At 38.7% G+C, this 21,853-nt stretch overlaps 2 protein-coding genes across 3 annotated transcripts in view; one reads left to right on the top strand and one right to left on the bottom strand.

Annotated features, from left to right (window-relative positions):
• Positions 1-150: 150 nt before the first annotated feature.
• Positions 151-12,761, top strand: cp (ceruloplasmin). The gene is made up of 20 exons (XM_079807880.1): positions 151-482; positions 1,543-1,787; positions 1,891-2,103; positions 3,860-4,033; positions 4,193-4,447; positions 4,539-4,704; positions 4,797-4,936; positions 5,113-5,253; positions 5,329-5,373; positions 5,903-6,117; positions 6,299-6,449; positions 6,557-6,769; positions 7,063-7,270; positions 9,048-9,187; positions 9,293-9,421; positions 9,513-9,619; positions 9,908-10,127; positions 10,954-11,093; positions 11,283-11,445; positions 11,878-12,761. Exons 1-20 carry the CDS (start codon positions 325-327, stop codon positions 11,916-11,918), a joined length of 3,264 nt encoding a protein of 1,087 aa, XP_079664006.1. The 5' UTR covers positions 151-324; the 3' UTR covers positions 11,919-12,761.
• The window catches only part of hps3 (HPS3 biogenesis of lysosomal organelles complex 2 subunit 1), a 26,899-nt gene continuing 17,358 nt past the window's right edge, over positions 12,313-21,853 (bottom strand). For both annotated transcript variants that reach the window (XM_079807881.1, XM_079807882.1), the window contains 6 exons: positions 20,334-20,519; positions 20,061-20,255; positions 17,964-18,071; positions 13,841-14,047; positions 12,970-13,060; positions 12,313-12,877 (listed from right to left, as the gene is read on the bottom strand). In XM_079807881.1, coding sequence (XP_079664007.1) covers positions 12,765-12,877; positions 12,970-13,060; positions 13,841-14,047; positions 17,964-18,071; positions 20,061-20,255; positions 20,334-20,519 — 900 coding nt within the window. In that variant the 3' untranslated portion in view covers positions 12,313-12,764. The remainder of the gene's footprint in view (positions 12,878-12,969; positions 13,061-13,840; positions 14,048-17,963; positions 18,072-20,060; positions 20,256-20,333; positions 20,520-21,853) is intronic.

The raw sequence follows: 21,853 nt of genomic DNA, 5'->3' as shown, positions 1-21,853 counted from the left end.
GCCCTGCCTGTGAAATCAGGCCTTAATGTCTTAATTCAGATCCAAATGGACAAAAGCAAACTTATTCACTCCCAAGCTTTATCAGACAGATGGTTAATGACTGCAAAGAAAACTTTTCTGATAGACAGGAGTTTCCGAGTCCACCGGGTCACATTCTGCCAGTATATTCACGGGGTCATGTACTGGCAGACCACCCAGCTGTGTGTGTATTAGCTAACTTGTCCTCTTCACATCTGTTGTGATTGGCTGACTGCTGTCACCTTCTATCATTTAAAGAAGCAAAGCATCTGCTCCATTCTGATAGTCAAATCCCAGTGATCCAAAATGAAGGGGCTGCAGTTGACGCTGCTCGGGGTTTTGTGTTGTGCTGGCATTGTGTCTTCTATCAAAAGGGAATATTTCTTTGCCATTAAGGAGATTCAGTGGGATTATGCTCCTAGTGGTAAAAATCTGATTCAGAACAAAACCATAAAAGAAGATGAGTGAGTATAAACACTTCTGAGTAGAATGTACAGGAGTTATGAGTTCTGTATGCAAGAAATTAGCTTATAATAACATTTGATTTAACATTCAAACATTTAAAGTGCACTAGTTGTAGAACTATGATTGTAAATTATAGCCTTCTTTTGAACTTTAATGACAACTCCGCTTGTATATTTCTTATTACTTACTCAACTGTGAAAGTAAAAAGATGCCAGGAATTTACAGTATTAAAGAGTATTATTTTACAATAAATTACTGTAGTTTATTGTAGTAAATTTAGTAAATTTAGTAAATTTACAGTGAAATTAATGCATGCTGGGTCATTTCCTTATGAATTACTGTTAATCAACAGCAAAATGATGCTGATATCACAGTACTTTACTGCTCTTTAATTGTGTTGAATCAGTGTTCCATTAGCTTGGGATCTTGGACCTTGTATATTTATATTCAAATTTCTGTTCAAGCCATGTCAGAAGTGTGACAAATGAAAACATTTGTTAAAACGATGACAAGCTAGAATATAAAAAAGTTGATTGGCGGGATTTAAGTTAGTTAATATATATATTTCAGTGTTATTTCAGCATTTAATAAACTTTTTTCAGCATTTATATCTTATTTCAAATTCACAATTGTTTGTAGATGGATATTTCACGATAGCAAAGCAGCTGCTGAGATTTATCTTATCAACTTGCATCACAAGATTTTTTCCCCATCAGCTCATGATGCACAGACATTAATACTCAACATACAAAAACACAACAATGGTGACACTCAACAAATACTAATAATTAATACTTATAAGTTCATCAGCACAAATAAAATCAACAAGGATCAAGAAAATCCACGGCATAATCTATTCATGCTGCATTGCACGCTGGGACCCTTCATAGTACATATGCACTGTAGAAATACAGTATGATATTCCAAGAGTGCAGTTAGATACAAGATAAGTCCTACTGTTGAATTACTGTGAAAGTCATGCAATTATTAACCTGGAATATTTCTGTGAGTGAGTGCATGTAAAAGCCTCACAGAGAATGTTGTGTTGGTGTTTGACAGAGATGCACGGGTGTTTCTGGAGAGGGGAGAGCAGCGGATTGGGCAGGTGTATAAGAAGGCAGTGTATCAGCAATATACTGACGCCACCTACAGGCAGGAGATAGAAAAACCCAAGTGGCTGGGCTACCTCGGACCCCTCATTAGTGCAGAGGAAGATGACATAGTTTTAGTGCATCTGAAGAACATGGCCACACGAGCGTACTCCATCCATGCACACGGCCTCAGTTACAACAAGACCAATGAAGGTGCGTGCTGCAAATGATGTCAAATAAGTGTCTGGATTCATGTCATCAGTTTAACTCATGAATTGCTCATCATACATACTGTGAATATGGGATTTCTCTCCAGGAGCACTATATCCCGATTCATCGGAAAAGGTGGAGAAAAATGACGATTCAGTGGCCCCTGGGAAGTCTTTTACTTATGTTTGGACTCTACCCCCTTCACATACTCCTGGCAAAGATGACACTAACTGCCTGACCAGAATGTACCACTCCCATGTTCACGCCCCCAAAGACATCGCCTCAGGTCTCATTGGACCTCTCATTATATGTAAAAAAGGTACAAATCTTTCTCTTCACTTCAGGGTTCACATGCTAGGACCCCTCTAATAACAGTAACGTTTTGGATTCTAATACAAGCAAATAAAATGCTAGCAAAAGTATAGCCACAAAGCATAATACATTAGCATGAGGCTAGTTTGAAAGAATCACATATTGACTGTAACATGTTTTTTTTTCCAACTCATGACAATGTAAGCCAGTGAATGCTTTGAATTGGATATGATACACACAAAGAATTAACAGCAGTGACAAATAACGGGAAATTCATCCACTTAGAAGTAGTCCCACCTCAAATATGATAATTTAAACATGTTTACAGCTTAAATAGAAACATCTTAAAAGAAGAATGAATGTGCAAAACACATAAAATATAATGTGCATATATATTTAAAAAAAAAAGATCTGAGGGTTTTCGTCATTATAGGTCTGATATTTTGTATAGGTCTTTTAAGTTAAAAGCTTTTTGTCTTTTCACTCAGGGCTTCACACCACCCAGTTAGAATTCAAATGGATCAGTGTCTTTTTAAAATAGAGAGTAGATTTATAGATCACAAATAGCCTATATAACAAATAATTGTTAATAATAAATAATAAACAAGTTTTGTTTTAGTCTTGAAGATAAGTCTTTGGGCCATATTTTAATGATCTGAGCGCATGGTCTGAAGCACATGGCGCAGGTGCACTTAGGTCCGAAAGTAGGTCCAAATCCCCTTTTGCTAGGTTAGCAACGGAAAAAATCGTTGGTGCTCCTGGCACATGGTCCAAAAGGGTTGTGCCTAGTCTCTTAATGAGTCCTGGGTGTGTTTTGGGCGTAACATGTAATAAACCAATCAGAGTCTCATCTCCCATTTCCTTTAAAAGCCAGTTGCGCTTGCACCATGGCGGATTTGCTATTTACATGAAGGAATTTGCGAGCGGAAAGGCTGAATGCTTCTCCAGAGAGGAATCCTTTCTTTTTAATATTTAAAAATGTTTGTGTGCTGTGCCCTGTGTGTGTAATAAGCAGAGTGTACGCACGTTGTGGACCCGCCTATAGGCGCATATTACTAACGCGCCCTTTAAATAACAAAAAAAGAAATAAATACTGCACTATTGACTTTAGACCAGGTTTTTGTTGGTCAATGGCGCAGTTGTTTTCAGTTTCTCAAAATAGCAATGCGCCAACAATGCGCCTGAACACACCTAATTTTCAGACCAGCACACCCATGGACGAACAGATGGCAAGTGCATTTGCTATTTAAACAAGCTGGACGTGAAACTGATTACTGCGTCAGGCTGAAACTAGCAAAAAACACTTGCTTTGCTTTATCTCTGTTGGCCCATAATCACAGATGATTTTCTCGGCAGCAATGAAATACTGTATCCCTTCTCCAAACGACCTGGGTTTATGCACATTTTCACATGGTCTGGTTTATGCGAGCAAGTTGCTCGCAATCTTGTCCCATTGTGCCGAGATTGGGCCCTTTATGTTAAAAATCTGGCTAAGTGCTACACTACAACAGATTAGCAAATAGTTTATGCACTATATATATATATATATATATATATATATATATATATATATATATATATATATATATATATATATATATATATATATATATATATATATATATATATATATATATATATATAATATACAAATATTCATATAAAATGCTGACCACCATGGAATTTCTTGTATAATTCACACACATTAAGTTATGATATAGTCCACTAATAATTCATCATTCTTTTTTGTGTGCAATTCTTAGGCTCTCTAGATGTCCATGGCGATAAAACAAGTGACTATCTTTACACCCTTATGTTTACGGTGTCTGACGAGAACCTCAGCTGGTACCTGGATGAAAATATCAAGACCTACTGCTCAGCAGCTGCTAAAGTCAACAAGAAAGATGAAGGCTTCCAGGAAAGCAATAAAATGCACTGTAAGTTCAGTAATAATGTCCTGCAATAATGTCTCATTATTACATGAACAGGCCAATAGGTCAAACCCTGTTCTAGACACATATTTTAACTAGCCTAATGTACAGTATATTCCAAATACTCTAATTATCCAAGAATTTGGCTTGTGAACTTTATTGTAGCAATCAACGGGTACGTCTACGGCAACTTGCCGGACCTCAGTATGTGCATGGGAAATAAGATCCACTGGCACCTGTTTGGGATGGGGAACGAGGTGGACATCCACTCAGCCTTCTTCCATGGACAGATCCTTACGGACAGGCGGCACCATGTTGACACCATCAGTCTGTTCCCGGCTACTTTTGTTAATGTAGAGATGGTGGCGGACAATCCCGGCCAATGGCTTCTCAGCTGTCAAGTCAATGATCATCTGGAAGGTAAAGACAGGCCAGATTTAAGTGTAAATTTCGCACCGTTTATACCTGTAATTGTTTTGTTGAATTTAATTACATTTCTCCCCCCTATTAGCTGGCATGCAAGCCTTTTTTGAGATTAAGAAGTGTTTCCCAAATGTGCATAAACCCAGACCGTTTGGAGAAGTGAGACAGTATTTCATTGCTGCTGAGGAAATCATCTGGGATTATGGGCCAACAGAGATAAACCAGTATACAGGGAAGAAACTTGTTGATGACAGGTAAAAAATATTGTTTTAAGATCTTCACTGAGAGACATATTGAAGTCAAAGGGAATGTCCTTGAATTTGAGCTTGTCTCTGAATACCCACAGTGTATCTGACACTTTCTTTGATAACCACCATAATCGCATCGGGGGCAAATACAAGAAGGTCCAATATGTGGAATATACTGATGACACATTCACCAAGCGCAAAGAGAGGACTCCAGAGGAGCAGCACCTGGGAATTATGGGTAAATGTTGTAGACAGAACACTGTATTTAACTTGGACTCTTCCTTCAACTATGATGTTACTATGAGCATGTTACAGTGATTTGTTTTTAAGAGCAGACATTATTTGTCTTTATTTCAGTGTTTTGATTGTACTGTGATTATAAGAACAACATAATGTCTTTGAGTTGTTTTTTAGGTCCAGTCATCAGAGCAGAGGAAGAGGACACAATTAAAGTGACATTTAGAAATAAAGCAAGCAGGCCCTACAGTATTCAACCTCACGGAGTGCAATATAGCATAGAAATGGATGGAACACTTTACCACAACGTCTTGGAAGGTAAAAAAAATAATGAAATAAATGTTACAAATGTATGACAGTCTTTTTATTATTTTCTTTTCTTTTTTTATGCAGAGTCATACACTGCCAAGAAGCTTCGTGAACTCAAGAAAGAAGCAAGTAAGAAAAAGATCTCAGTTATAAACAGAAAGATCTGGAGATTAAGGGACAAGCAATCCCAGACTGTTGTATATTAAGTCAAATGTTGAATCAATGTCAGCGATCATTGCGCAAAAGTGTATTTACCAGTCCTGACTGGACTCAAACAAATCAGTCCAAATCTACGAGATCAAAGTTCCCTCTTTGAATTATCTGGGTGAATGATGAGTGCATGACTGGCTTTACTGACAATGAACAGAGAGGAAAATCCAATCAAATTCACCATATGATCTTCCTTAATACTTGTTTCTGGTCTTTTTGAGAACAATTCACCAGTTTATATTACACACATTACAAATTGTAAAAATTATAAAAAATCCTGCAAAGTGTAGGCCAAATCCTAATTCAGCTCTGACTCCATCTTGGCACAGAAAGCCCAGTTTTAACAATTCAATCAATTCCCAATGGATAAAATGCCTTTCATATTACTTATAAGGCAAGACAAAATTCACTGAATGTAGAAAAGTTGCATGTTCTTCATCTCTTTTAGGAGTAGTTGAGCCACTTCCTGCTGCATTGGTCCGTCCTGACACAACTTACCAGTATGATTGGGTGGTACCTAAGGGTGGAGGACCCACTGAAAAAGATCCAGACTGCATCACCTACCTGTACTACTCAGCGGTAGATCCCATCCGAGACACCAACTCTGGGCTGGTTGGACCTCTTCTGATCTGCAAGCCAAAAACCCTCAAATCAGGGAAGCAGGTGAGAGAAATGACGCTGAGTGAGCTATGCAGTATTTTTCACATTTGTAAAACGTTGAGATGAGAGTACTACATGATTGGTAGCTGAAAGCAGGGGCAGAGAACTTTGACTTCTGAGTTCCAACAATATTGTGAAACAATTCTTTGCTCACAGCGTTGTCAATATTTATTTTCCATTCCAGAAAAATGTGGATAAAGAGTTTCACCTTCTTGCAACTGTGTTTGACGAGAACCTGAGCTGGTATTTGGATGACAACATCAACAGATGCGTGAAGCAGCCCAAATCTATAAATAAAGATGATGAAGAATTTCAAGAGTCCAATAAAATGCACTGTGAGCGCTAGTCGCATTCCTTGATAAAACATTTAGGCATTTCTGTAGCACAAAAAAACGTATTGTTTGCTCTTTCACCCTAACTAATATGTGTTCACCATTCACAGCGCTCAATGGATTCATGTATGGGAATCTCAAAGGTTTGAGTATGTGTAAAGGTGATAAGGTGTCTTGGCATCTGTCTGGGCTAGGATCAGAGACAGACATCCATGGAATTTATTTTGAGGGCAACAGGTTCCTCTACAAAGACACCAGGAGAGACACCATCAGTGTGTTTCCTCACATCTCTCACACCGTCATCATGGAGCCTGACAGCATGGGTACAGTCCCATCTCTTCTTTCTTTGACCTCCCTGTGACGAAGAACAATTATGTGCTATATTGAAACTCTTGACAAGCGTCCAACCATTGTTGTACCAAACCTGTTTGCATTTCCTTCTCCTGCAGAACACAAAATAAGTAATTTTTAAATATATTTTGATATTTTTTGTCCATACGAAGAAGACTCAAATACTCATTTATTCCTTACATAATCACATAAATATGCATTTCTGATAAACATTAAAGTATTACACATTGTGCTGTTCTGATGATTTAACATGCTGCGTCTGCAGGACAGTTTGAGGTGAACTGTAAAACCACAGATCATTATCATGGAGGCATGAGAGCCAACTACACTGTGGAGAAGTGCCGGTTCTGGAACCGTCAGTCTGAGACGATGCTTCACCAGAAGAAGTATTACATCGCTGCAGTTGAGATGGATTGGGACTATTCACCCACCCGCACCTGGGAGGATCAACTGCACCATGGTCTGAAAGAAAGGTATTCCATTTCCGTCACCATAAGTAATGATAAATGGTAAACAAATCTGCCTGAGCTCCTAGCTGAACCCCACTATAATTGTGCTACATAGAGGAAGAATGGGAGAAATAGACGAAATGGGGAGGTGGAGGAATGCCGAAAGAATTGTCGTTTGGACATTGTAATTAGGGTTGGGTACCGAACTCTGTATTCGGCACCGACCGAATTATGTTAAAATTGTAGTTTTTATGAATTCAGTTAATTAAGTAGCTAGTAGCCTACTATTTACTGGTAAATATTACAGTATACTAACATCACAGACAATGGCAGACAGCGACCAAGACAGCTCTGGCATAATGTCAATAACACTTCTTTAAATTACTTTTCTTTACAGTTATTGAGGTAAACATCCCTAAAGTACTGAAAAAAGGTACCGGTTAAAATGTGAACGGTACCCAAACCTAGTTGTAATGGCTGCTGCTTATATACACTCATAATGATAATTGACAGGACTGAATGATTTGGCTCCTCCTGGAGCTATGTTTGGAACTTGAGATATTGAAGATCCACTGATTTTTTTGCGAAAAAGGTTTAGCGCATCAAAATGTTTACCGATATAGCTGATGGAAATGCCAATCATCGATCATTTTTTCCAAATGTCGACACAATCTTTTTAACTTTAGCGTATAAATCCTATGTCGATACTTCAAATGCTGCGAAAACTAGTTTGGCAACACTTTTTGTAAAGGAAATGGGCTTTATCGCAAATAAATGTGGCAGAATTGACAGAATGACAATTAGCCTATACAGAGTCTGTGTTCGTTGCATTGCTCCTGTTAAAGCACCGTTTCTCTGTAGTTCAAAGGCGCATTAAATCTATTATATTCATTTTATTAAATTGTATATTAAATTATTTTATTACTATTGGTAATAAATACAAAAATGGTGTCTCGGGTGGGATCTTATTCAGACGTGTTACCTCTCAAACATCATTTTTTTAACTTTCATGTAATCTAATAAAAGTTCATCAGAAATTATTGCTTCATTAATTTTGTGTATACAATTTAATCATATATAATAAAGTTTTGTTTTTAAAAATGGATGAGGAAAATATAGCACCTTGAAAATCTCGGTAGCTCGTCAAAAATAAAAATGGGGCGTCTGTCAAACGAAGGAAGTTTTTTGGAGTTTCTAATACTGACAAAAAAAAAGGTAAAATAAACATGTTACGTCTGCATCTGAATAAATACAATTTAAATAAATACAAATCATAAAATCTCGATTTCATGGGCAGATATAATTGTATCTCAAACTAATTTGGTAAAAATAAAGTGGGTTGAATCCAGAAAGCTCTAAACTAATTTTAGGATTGTTAAGACGGCAGCTCTATAGACCATTTAATAAAGTTAAATATAGGCCTACAAAAATAAAAAGTTTTGGTTACAGCTGCATCTGTCTCTGAGAAAAACAATTAGCAGTGATATGATGTTTTTGATCGATTTGATTACATGCATTTTCCGCCACATCAAACCATTTTATCGGTAAAGGGCCAATTGAATGGAAACAGGCTGGAGTCTTCTTTTAACGCAATATCACTTTGTAGATAACAAATCAGTGCAAAAAGTGGATGTAAACTTGGCTATTGATGCCAAACCTGGTTATACACCGAGTGTCAGGGGAAGAATATCATTTTTGGCTGAAATATAGACCCACATGTATTTGAAAAATATTTTAAAGTTTTTAGACTGTCAATAAAACAAATGAAAGTTCTAAATCACATTTATTTTGATATATTCAGTCCAGGCAACGATTTCCTCAAGAAAGAAGGGAAATTCATTGGTTCAAAATATAAGAAGGTGTTGTACAGAGAGTACACTGATGAAACCTTCACCAAACCCAAGGACAGACCTGCTGATATGGAACACTTGGGAATTATGGGTAAATATGTACAGAATATTCTGTATATTGATGGTTGACATGTAATTTGGTGTAAATGTTTGTAAACCTTCAGAATATGCTCAGCTGTGGTATTGCTCACCTCAGGGCCCATGATCCATGGTAAAGTGGGAGAAAAAGTGAAGATTGTGTTTAAGAACATGGCTAAGAGACCGTACTCCATACACGCCCATGGAGTTAAAACTGACAGTCCTCAGGTCGCCCTGACACGTCCAGGTAAACGACAAGATGATCTGACAGTTGTATATTATACAAAATGAAGTTCATATTGTTCCTTAAGTCTAAATAAATATGTTTCTCACTCAAGGTGATACTCAGACCTATACCTGGTACCTCCCAAAGAGTTCTGGGCCGACAGAGGAGCAGGAGGAATGCAGTGTTGGAGCATATTACTCCACCGTAGATGTTATTAAGGTACCTTTCTCACCAATGAAACAAGGTCATGGGACCTTGTTTTGAACCAGTTTGGATCTAATCTTTTGCGAAAATCCAGAATATCTCGTGACTGTCTACCCGAGAAATGAATAATTCCTAAACCCTGATGAGCTTTGCAAATGTAATTTGCCTTAGAATTTGGGCAAAAGAAGGTATCTTAGAAGGTTGCGTAATTATATCTATAGAACAATATTATGGCCCATGGTGTCTAAAAATGGTGTTGGAATGGAGCAAGAGTCTATGTAAATCTGATTTCTTCTCATGCAGGATATGTACAGTGGTTTGATTGGGCCCCTGGTCATCTGCAAGAAGAGCCTGGCGCGGACATTTGGGCTGAAGAAAGAGGTTGAGGAGTTTGCTCTGCTCTTCATGGTCTTTGATGAGAATGAATCTTGGTATCTGGATGACAACATCAAAGCTCACGTTAAAGCCCCTCCAAAAGAACTGAAGGAGGATGAGGAGTTTATCGAAAGCAATAAGATGCATGGTGAGTTTAATGTGTGGTTTTTGAGGATGAGGACATGTCACTTAAGCCGTGTTTCCACTGAAATTACCCATAACAATTTGTCCCAGGAACTTTTTTCCCCCCAGACCTGTTAAAGTACCGTGAAGATTTGGCAAATTAGTCCCTTGACGTAGGACTGTGTGCGACTTTCCAGTTCCCTCTGGATTTCGTCCTCAGCATATAAGCTTAATAAAGCCTGAACCTCGCCATCGGACCATCAGTCGTATTTTTTAAACTTCATTATTGATTTGAATAGCAAACAACTCTTACTGCACGCACTGCAACAGACTTTTAAAAATGTTGGTTTGAGATAAAATGCTAAGTGGAGTCAACCAATCAAAATGCTGCATGAACTTAATTTAACCAATCAGCATGTTCAGCACCTAAGTCCCCCCCCCCCCTGAAAGTTCCTGAACTTTGAAAAGCACACCTCGTGAGCAGGGACTTTGTGAGGGGTACATTTTTACCCGTAACTTCATTTAGACCCTAGTCCCTTTGGTCGAAACACACAGACTACCACCCCAAAGTCCCTAGTTCCTAGGGAAAGTTCAAAGTTCCTGTGGTGGAACCATGGCTTTAGTAAGGATGACTTTTTAATTCTCAAATAATTGAAAACTTCTCATGGACTGTTTTAACATTCTAAAATATGTTCTAACTGTTAAACTCTCCATGAGAAATTTCCTTTTAATTTCCTTTAAAGCATTATTGCCTCAGCATTGAATTGCAAGCAATGTTACTGTTGTTATTATTATTATTATTAACCAAAATCTCTATTTAAAACAAATGGTTATTCTTTTGTTTATTACAGGAATAAATGGTTTAGTCTATGGCAACCTTAAAGGCCTGAACATGAAGGTTGGAGAAAAAGTGTACTGGTATCTGATGGGAATGGGAAACGAGGTGGACATACACACTGCACACTTCCACGGCCACAGCTTTGACTATAAGGTAAAGCATTCCTCCACCCACCCAGCCACCCACTCACTCACTCACTCACTCTCCCACACACACACACACACACACACACACCCTCTCACCCACTCACTCCTCCCTAACCCACCCACCCACTCACTCACTCTTCAGGAAATGTAAAAATCTTCCAGAGCAGCAGTGTGATGACTGTCGCTTTAACCGCAGATCAGTGGTACACATCGAGCAGACGTGTTTGATTTATTCCCCGGGACGTTCCAGACAGTGACCATGCGTCCGCTGTATTCTGGCACATGGCTATTGCACTGTCACGTCACTGACCACATCCAGGCCGGAATGGAGACCACATACACCGTACTCGAAAAAGACGGTGAGTTTGCATGACTTGTACAAGTCTATGAGATTAGGGCAAGAATCATATTTTACTACCCTGTTAGGCAAAGCTAAAAAACACAATCCCCCGGTTTCACAGACAATGCTTAAGCTAGTCCTAGACTAAAATGCATGTTTGAGCTGTTTTAACTGAAAGAATCTTGCACTGACAAATCTTAAAATATGTCAGTGGCATTGTTTTGTCTCAAGATGCACACCAGTAATGTTTTTTTCTTGGACACGTTTATAAAAGTTACTTAAATGTCCTAATTGAACTAAGGACTAATCCTGGCTTAGTCTAAGCCCTGTCTGTGAAACCGGGCCTATAACTCAAAAGTCTAATTACACAAATGTTTTAAATTTAAATTGAGCACATTTCTCCAGTTAGACAAACTAAATAGTATAATTTTATTTCTCTTTTTTTTTTTAGGGAAAAAGAGAGGCTTCTTGGGTTTGTTTGGTAGTGGTTAAAATGTGCTTGTAACAGGAAGTTTGTTTTAATACTTGCTCATGATTTTTCTAAATAAACACTTGTAGCTCTTCATAATTATTTTATTGTGTTTGCAAAAGAGCAGAAAAACATTCCTGTTCTGGAATATTGTTTAACATGACAAAGAGATTAAAAACTTAGTTAATTAAATGTGCCAAATATCTTAAAATAAGTGAATAAGAATTGGAATTAAAATTGGAATATGATTGGATACTATTGCTAAATAGGCTGTATCAGAATACAATTATGTAGATTTTTTAAGAGAATTCTGTAAAGGTCAGACTGGAAGAAGAGTTGTTAGCATTTGAATTGAAGCTTTAAAATATGATTTTGTCCATAGAAGAGAATGTTTACAAAATGAGCTGTGCACAAGACTGCATTTGAATATAATTTAATAAACAAAACAGATGCTTTAAAATGTTCATTCTGAAAAATCAGATGAAATGAGATGATAGATGCATTGTGGGTAATGTGCACACAAATATTTGAGAAACACAAACAAAACCAGTGCAAGCCTAACAAACAATTTAAAAAACACTTGTAATTGAATTATTGTACATCAGCGTATTTTGTTATATTTTGTAGTCTATATTTATCCTGATTTAATTAAGGAGTACCTGGTTTTAAGTAAACTTGAAACATTACAGATTTTATGAATGATTGTAACATGTAGTTTCAGGACATGTTTCACAGCAATCAAACATCTGAGTGGACACATGACAGTATTTTGGTTATCAGCATTCAAAGCAGCAGGACGATCCTGTCTTTAAACAGGTTTAGTGTTGATTCACTGATTGTCTAAAATAAATGCCAAATGTCATGAGATTTCACTGGCTGCATTCGAGCAGATGTGGCAGGAAAAAATGGGCGGTTCCATCATCCGGCAACATCTCCAGGAACTCTAATGGGTTCAACTCTTTGGCCGCCACAACCAGAGTTTCTGTGAAAGAAAATATGTTTTCATGAGAAGCAGAATTCACTTCAGTTCATTCTGTTGTGTTTGGACATACAGTAGCTTAAAGCAGCTGCTACCTTTGAGTGCTGAGAGGAGGACGGCGTTGTCATTTCCTGTTTTTCTCATTCTGTCGCATACCTCAGGGAAAAGCTTCTGCCACCACAGAGGCTGGATTGAAAGAGTGGATGTGAGAAGTAAAACTCAATCAGTGGCCAGTAAATAAAGATAAAAACTGACATTGAAAGTAACACTTTTATCGCGTCACATCACGTTTTTATTATCGCTTTTTAAAAATAATTATAATTGACAATGTTGCGTGAGGGCGAAAGATATCCCCAGATTTTGCATCATGTTCAAGTTAGGGTATACTAGTAATGGACAACGGACACCCTTTTTAGCCCTTTGAAATCCTGCCAAAATGTGCTAATATTTGCTAATGTGGCTAAGAACGATAACTATAAAGATTAACCATAACTATATTAGCGTCCAAACAAGTGCATGATAATGTTTTGACGTCTGCCGTTTTAAAAGCTCGAGCTCTTCAAAGTCAGGTGGATTCTGATTGGCTGCCAAAATGTTAGCATTCATTAGATGGAAAAAAATCATTCTGAAAGTGATTGCAACAATATAGTTCCTTTGTGCCGTTTATCATAATAGTTGACATGGTGTAAACTCTGCTATATATTTTCTTAGAATTGATAACCTTTATTCTGAATATGATTTGAAACAATTTTGGTGATGTTTGGACAAACATTTTAGGAGTAGTTTGTGAATCCATTCAAAATGGTGAAAGTCATAAAGCAAACCTTTCTAACAATTTTCATCCATTTTTATGACACTTTGGCCAGTAACACTGAGAATGCAATGTCGTTCCGTCATGACAAATTAAGCATGTCTAGAAGTCTTATATGTTTCTGGCCTTATTGCTAGAGAGCTTGAGCTTGTTACCAGTTTGTCGTTCTGTAGCTCATGGTTGGCGTAGGAGATGATGGCTTGCGGGCATCGGTCTAGAAGTCTGTCGATGGAGCTCTTGTGTTGGCCCAGTTTGGTGGCGCAGAGCACATGCACGCTGAGGCCGGTGCTGTCAGAGTCAGACAGCTGCTCCAACAGAGGCAGAATGGACGAGACCTCCAGCGTTGGGCCGCACAGCAGTGACTGCACACCAGGAGAAGAGTAACACAACTAGTTACATGCCACTATATTTGGACCCCAACATTCTACATTTGTCTTTTGTGTTCCAAAGAAAAAAGAAATCTACAACAACATTAGGGTAAAGGCGAGAGAGGGAGCAGGAATCAAGGCTTCATTGGTACTGCACTTCTACCGCTTCAGAGAAGAGCAATTACACAACATTTTAAGATCCATCCATCATCTTCTGCTTATCCGGGGCCGGGTCGTGGGGGCAACAGTCTAAGCAGAGACACCCAGACTTCCCTCTCCCTAGCCACTTCCTCCAGCTCTTCCGGGGGAACCCTGAGGCGTTCCAAGGCAAACCAGGAGACATAATCCCTCCAGCGTGTCCTAGGTCTTCCCCAAAGCCTCCTCCCGGTGGGACGTGCCCGGAACACCTCCCAGGGAAGGCGTCCCGGAGGCATCCGAAATTGATGCCCGAGCCACCTCAGCTGGCTCCTCTCGATGTGGAGGAGCAACGGCTCTACTATGAGCTCCTCCCGAGTGACCGAGCTTCTCACCCTATCTCTAAGGGAGCGCCCAGCCACCCTGCGGAGAAAGCTCATTTTGGTCGCCTGTATCCGGGATCTTGTCCTTTCGGTCATGACCCACAGCTCATGACCATAGATGAGAGTAGGACCGTAGATCGACCGGTAAATCGAGAGCTTCGCATACAGCTCAGCTCCTTCTTCACCACGACAGACCGGTACATCGACTGCATAGAAGCTGCAGAAGCTGCACCGATCCGTCTGTCAATCGAGATCGTGAACAAGACCTCAAGATACCTGAACTCCTCCACTTGAGGCAGGAACTCTCCAACAACCTGAAGAGGGCAAGCCACCCTTTTCCGACTGAGAACCATGGCCTTGGACTTGGAGGTGCTGATTCTCATCCCAGCCGCTTCACACTCGGCTGTGAAACGTCCCAGTGCACGCTGAAGGTCCTGGTCTGAGGAGGCCAACACGACAACATCATCCGCAAAAAGCAGCACCGAAATCGCTTGGTCCCCGAACCGGACACTCTCCGGCCCTTGGCTGCGCCTAGTAATTCTGTCCATAAAAATGATGATTAAGCGATTAAACTAGCGATTGTCGCGTTCATTTTAAGATTAAGACAAAAACATTTTTATTTTGCCTCCCGCACCATTTGTTATAGACCTATGCATGAGGTGTCAAATCAACCGGCTCATTGAGGAGAGGGGTGCTGTATCTTTTCAAAGCGATCGGACCTATGATATTTGCACAGCGGATGAAAAAGCAGGCCAAAAATACCATTGACTTACAGTGACGGAATGTTCAGAATTTTGAATTTTCAACTGCCATTTTCACAAGCACGCACAATTTTGGTGCTTGCGGTGTGTATGCGTGCTGAAAGCCAAATGGGTCAGAATTTGCATGCTTTTCACCGCCGTATTAATATTAAAAAGCCTTTTTCATAATGGATAAAAGATCCGAGTCAGTAAAATGATCCGAACTTCCCATTACTAATTCTTGCGCTCTGCTCTGGATCACACACTGCCAGAGCTACCAGTGACTTTCAGCACCCAAATCCAGTCTAAAACAGACAGTAACTTTACATGATGATGAATGTATGCATCACAAAAGCAGAATGAAGCCATTATGACATTGGTGATGATGACATACGTATAATTCTTTCCTATCCCAATTAAAAAAAATTATATTCTTGAAGTAGCCTTCTAGTGATTCCCAAATTGGTGTATGTGGAAAGATTTTGATGTTGCTTTGTTAAAAAACTGGATGCTCCGACGTAACGTTGAGTCCACAAACCCAGTAGAGGTGTGCCCATGTAGATGAGCTCATAAATCTGCATTTTGAGTGGCGTAATTTTAACCCGTGGTAGCGTGAGACGTTAACTTAACGCCTAGCAGCGTTATGAAAACGCCGTTTTAATATTAATATGGCGGTGCACGCGAATTCTGACCCATTTGGCTTTCGGTACGTGCGTGCAAACACGGCAGTTGAAAACTCTAAATTATGAACATTCCGTCACTAAGTCAATGGGATTTTTGGCCCACACACTCATATGACTCTTATCAAGCAGCCAATAAGTAATGACCTAAAATCTTCATAGCCACACCCTAGCAACCAGTTACAGGTCCCTAGCAACTACCCCATAGACACCCATTGAAAAATAGATGAGAGGGATATAAATGAATCAGAACATCATAGAGACGCTTGAGTTTGGCTCTTTTTGCAGACATGCAGTCTATTAGTTTAACCCTGCCAACTGTCTAACCACGCCCTAGCAACCATTTAGAGCAAACTAGCAACCGTTTAACTTCATGAATAAGCCATATTTCAACACCAGAACATTGTACAGACATAGGTAGGGGCTCTTTTGTTTCATGTGAGAAACCAGTCTGTAAATATCACCATGGTAGCCACACCCTAGCAACTGTTTAGAGCACCCTAGCAACCATATTGCAACATAAAGAAGCCATATTTCAGCTCCACAACATCACACAGATATGTTGGTTGGCTCTTTTGCAGTCACTTGCATCACAGAAGCGACTGCCCAGTGCAGAGTTTTGCCACTGCCAGCACCACTCAAATTATTTTCAGGAAATGTACATTCTTTGGTTTTCTATTGAGATAACTAATGTGCTCACCAGGCTTGTGCACAATTCAGAATTGAATTGAGAATGTAATTGTAATTTTGTGGAACATGATGGAACATTTGAGGAGCTATTGAGAATTAGATGCAACAGTGTTGCTCAGTGAGTTTTGCATTGGAATACATGATAACTGCATTTACAAGGACTTTGTGTTATTTGATTACTTTTAAATGAAAATAACATTGGAACAAAACAAATTAAACATTGAGGGGGTAATTTATTTCAAGAATTTGATCATTATCTATATTTTAGAACAAAATGTATGCAGGGTTGAGGAGTGACTAGTTACGTGTAATGAAATTATGTTATTAAATTACAAAATTAATGTAATTAAAATACGAAAAAAGTAATCCAAACCACATTTATAATGGGTAACTTATAACAGTAAGCAATTACATTTCCAAAGTAACCTTCCTAACACTGAATGTATATGAGATTCAACACATTCTTTCTGTTGTGTGACTGTGTGGAATTTCTTTGAATTGCCATTATTTTAATTCCACTTCCTGAATTTGAATTCCAATTCAAATTCAAATTCCACTTCCTGTGGGGTGGAGTCAATTCAATTAAAATTCCAATTCATGAAGCCAATTCTGAAATTCAGAATTTTGCACAAGCCTGGTGCTCACTGCCTCTTTTTTAAACAAATGCACTTCCCGTTATGAATTATGACTTATGACAATGAATTATGACAACAGCTTGGTTAATTGGTCCATTGGGTCGGATTGCTTTTTCATCACTTCCAAAGTTAATTTCCAATTGGGTTGAGACCAACTCGTTCAGGTGATCTCGAAACTATTGTTTTGTTGCGAACCCGAGTGCGATTGTCGTGTTCATACTGTATATCCCTAAACAGACTGAACTAAGGGAGAAAACATGCCAGGTTCTGAAACAAACCTCAAAACATTGTACATGATGTCAGAATTGTAATTTTGGTTAAATCGTCCTTTTAAAGCAGTGACAAAGTGCATGTAAGAAATGATTTGCAGAGCCGAGGTTTGTGTACACTGCAAAAATTATTTTAAACAATTTATTTATTACAAAGATTATTGGATCGTTTTACATGAAAATGCCATTTCTTTCTGCTTCAAATCCCATTTCTTTCTATACAATGTCTTCAAATGGTCAATTTTCAGTTTAATTCAGTGTTACTTGTCGTTTCTCTGTAATTAATTGTGAAATTTACAAGCAGTAAATACAATTTTTACACCTAAACTATTTGTATGTGTTGCTTGCCAAAAAAGAGAGAAATATATCAGTACACACTTGAAGTTTGTGTAGCTCCTCCTGGTGGTCATGGGTGATGTTGAACTGGACTGGCGTCAGGATGCTCACCCACGGATACAACATGCCATAATGAGAACAGGAGTTTATCTGGACATGAAGAAACATTTTAAATGAAAGTCTTTAACTACAGTAATTAAAGATGTATATATGAAAGTGAAAAGTGAAAGTGAAGTGACGTGTGGCCAAGTATGGTGACCCATACTTGGAATTTGTGCTCTGCATTTAACCCATCCAAGTGCACACACACACAGTAGTGAACACACACCGTGAACACACACCCGGAGCAGTGGGCAGCCATATTGCTGCGGCGCCCGGGGAGCAGTTGGGGGTTCGGTGCCTTGCTCAAGGGTCTCACGGGTGAAGGAGGGCGCTGGTTATTCACTCCCCCCCACCGACAATTCCTGCCGGACCTGAGACTCGAACCCGCAACCTTCTGGTTACAAGTCCGACTCTGTAACCATTAGGCCAGGACTGCCCCAATATGCAGTCTTTTTAAAACACATCTGACTGTCTCTTAATATAACTAACTTTATCTTAATTAGTGGTGTTTGCTTTGGCATTACTTGTTAACTATTACTTGTGTTCATTGAATTGAAAACCTTGTTTAAACTTTGATTTTTGCTTGTGGGATTAAACAGAAGTTTTCTGCACCATTTGTGCTACAGACATGATACAATCATGTGTCCTGTTGAGAAAGTATAACATACCAGTCAAAGGTTTGGAATAATTCAGGGATGAATAAGGGTCTTATCTAGTGAAACGATCAGTTTCTGCAAGGAACCGAGCCGTATTTATGCTATTATTTTACCTCTTATCAGACGAACGTGATCATCTCTGAGCTCAGCCATAACTTCCGCTAAGTGAGGTCAAAATACGAGCCTGGTCATAGATATATCGATAATAGATGCCTCATTCTACTGATCCGTGCAAGCGATAATTAGGCATCTACGTATACATCTTTGAACAGGCTTGTATTTTGACCTCACTAAGCGGAAGTTATGGCGGAGCTCAGAGATGATCATGTTCGTCTGATAAGAGGTAAAATAATAGTATAAATACTGCTCGGTTTCTCGCAGAAATGGAACGTTTCGCTAGATAAGACCCTTATTCATTGTTTGGTATCGCTTAAAGCCCTTTGAAGATGTACTGAAACTGTCATTTGGACCTTGAACCGTTTGGGGCCCATTGAAGTCCATTATATGGAGAACAATCCTGGAATGTTTTCATCCAAAAACTTAATTTCTTTTCGACTGAACAAAGAAATACATGGATCTTGGATGACGGGGGTTAGTAAATTATCAGCAAAAGTTTATTTAAATGTGAACTAATCCTTTAACCAATGAGACATTTAAAATGAGACGCCTGTAAATGATAACGGTGCAACACTTCGCTATGAAACAAAGCGTGTCAGACTTTATATGCGTTCCCAAATGCACGTTATTGGAAACCCAAACAAACAGCACATGCAGCACATGTGGGTGTTAATGGCAAGCCATGGTTCTTCTTCTTATTATTATTATCATCATCAATGTTGTAAATAGTTTTTATTGCTCAGTATATTTCTAGGCAACCGTGGTACATTTGTTTCAGAATTCTTTGATGAACAGAAAGTTAAAAAGAGTTGGATTGAGCTCATAGATCTGGGATAACATTAACATTATCATTATAAAAGCCCCAACCTATTGTGGTCAGTTTTTTGTGCTGAAGGACAGACTTGCTGTTCTGAATGAAGCTACGAACTTGAAGGGTATTATTGAGGATTTGTTTTAAACGTCCGGCAAAGGAGGAAGGAACTACTCACCAAGAGAGAGAGAGGTGGTGCTGGAAAAGCTGTATAAATTGCTTTTCTAATAAAGCTAGATTACTCTGTGGTGTTCCTCAGGGGTCTATTCTTGGACCACTGTTATCCCTTGCATCTTATTTTTTATTATCGATTTATTTATATTTATGTTTGTTACACTGGTTTTCTCAAAACCCTCTTGCGCCCCACTGGGAAACCCTGGACCCCAGTTTGAACACTCTAGTAATCACCTAGAAACATGTAAACAAGCACTATGATAGATAGATCTTGCTCACCAGATCCTCTGCCGTTTTGAGGCCTTTGACACCGGAGCTATCTCTGCGCGTGATGCGGTCGATATAGACAGACGTGAGACGGAACAGCAGCTCTTGGATGATGGATTCATGAGAGGACGCTACTAAAAGAGCCTCCCAGAAATCCACCAGTAACTGAGGACTGCTCTCAACCTCAACACCATCCTTACACAGCTCCTGAGAGAGAGATTAACACATGCGGCTATGAGAAATAGACAGACAGAAACACTCTCTAACTCTGTGAGCTGCATGTACCTGGAAGAAGAGATCGGCCTCCTCCAGTCTGATCTTGCTGTTCTCATGCAGTGCTACGACTGCCGCCACCAGCAGACCCTCCTGTGTGTCGCGCAGGTGCTGGGCCAGTATGGTGGGCAGCACGGCCTTCCCTCTGCCGTGCAGCAGTAGTTTGGGCTCTTCTATGAAGCCGTACACCTGGAGCATCTGGAGACGGCAGAGAATGAACATGTGATTCAGTAACAAAGTCACCTCACAACAAACAGAACACTATATGTAGTAAGGGGTGGGCGATATGACCAAAATCTTATTTCACAATATGAAAAAATTTATATCACAATAAATGTTTATATGGCAATATAGTTGTTTTTGTTATTTAAAAAAAATACACAAAATAAGAACGAAGCAACATGTATTTAACATGCAGTAAGAAATACTTTAGAAATGTAATAATGAAATGTAAAAATAAAACACTGCATAGTAAAACACTGTATGAATTTAAACTGATTCTTATAAAATATACAAAAGTGATTCAGTCAAAAGCAGTGAGTGAGGTGTCTTTAAAGTCTTTAAAGGTGACAAAGTCAAATTCAAATTGCATCAATCTTCTGGGATTAACATACTAAATAGTGCTGTCAATTGACTATATCCCGGCTATCTTTGCATGTTTTTGAGTTCGAGTGGATTTATTATGTTCGTAACATTCTAAGTTATAAACCCATGCCACTTTATGCTACCGGGAGACTGTTTTTGGTGCATTATTTTATTGCATAGCAGTCTAGTATGATACTTCGCTCCGCAGAAATGCGATGTAAACAAAGGATTAACCATCAATATTACACCGTTATTGTTTTGTTGGATTAAAATGCTCTATGGGATGTTATTCAGTGGACCCTCACCTTTCCATTCATTCTGGAACTTTTAGCAGTGGATGCGTGTGTGGCTCGTAATTAGGACACTACTGGTATGTGCTCTGTTTTTCTTTATACAATCTTTGATGTGTATTGCTTACATTCATTTAAAAATACATTTTTATATTTTTTAAATAAGCTTAAGCGTTATAAGCTTTTCATTGAAAAACAGTGGTCTGTCCTCGATGCTTGAGGTTTAGACCTTTAGAATGATATATAGTTTGTCAAGATTAATGATGTTTTTTTACGTTAAATCTATTAACAAACATTACACTCGTGCTAAAAATAGCGCTTCAACCCGGTCACGTCCTCATGCAGCTTAAGGAGTTTAAAAAAATTACTAATTAAATCAAATCTTTTTCTGAAATCAATTGCGATTAAATCTAACATTAAAGAATTTTAAATTGTAATGATTTTACATTTAAATTAATGTAGAAACAACATAAAGAGTATATTTTAAATATTTGTGTTTAATGGCATTTATTTTTACGAATGAAGGCCAAAATCACTCAAGCTAATACTGTCTGCTACTGATGTCTAATTGTTAATTGTAGCTATTCAACATTAATTGTAGCCATCAAAAGCTTTCAATTTTAACATGTATTACAATCTTCACATAAACCCACTGTA

The sequence above is a fragment of the Gobio gobio genome (assembly GCF_949357685.1).
Source record: "Gobio gobio genome assembly, chromosome: 24".
Lineage (NCBI taxonomy): Eukaryota > Metazoa > Chordata > Actinopteri > Cypriniformes > Gobionidae > Gobio > Gobio gobio.
The sequence above is the reverse complement of the archived record's forward strand: the minus strand, read 5'-3'. Positions and strand labels throughout refer to the sequence as shown.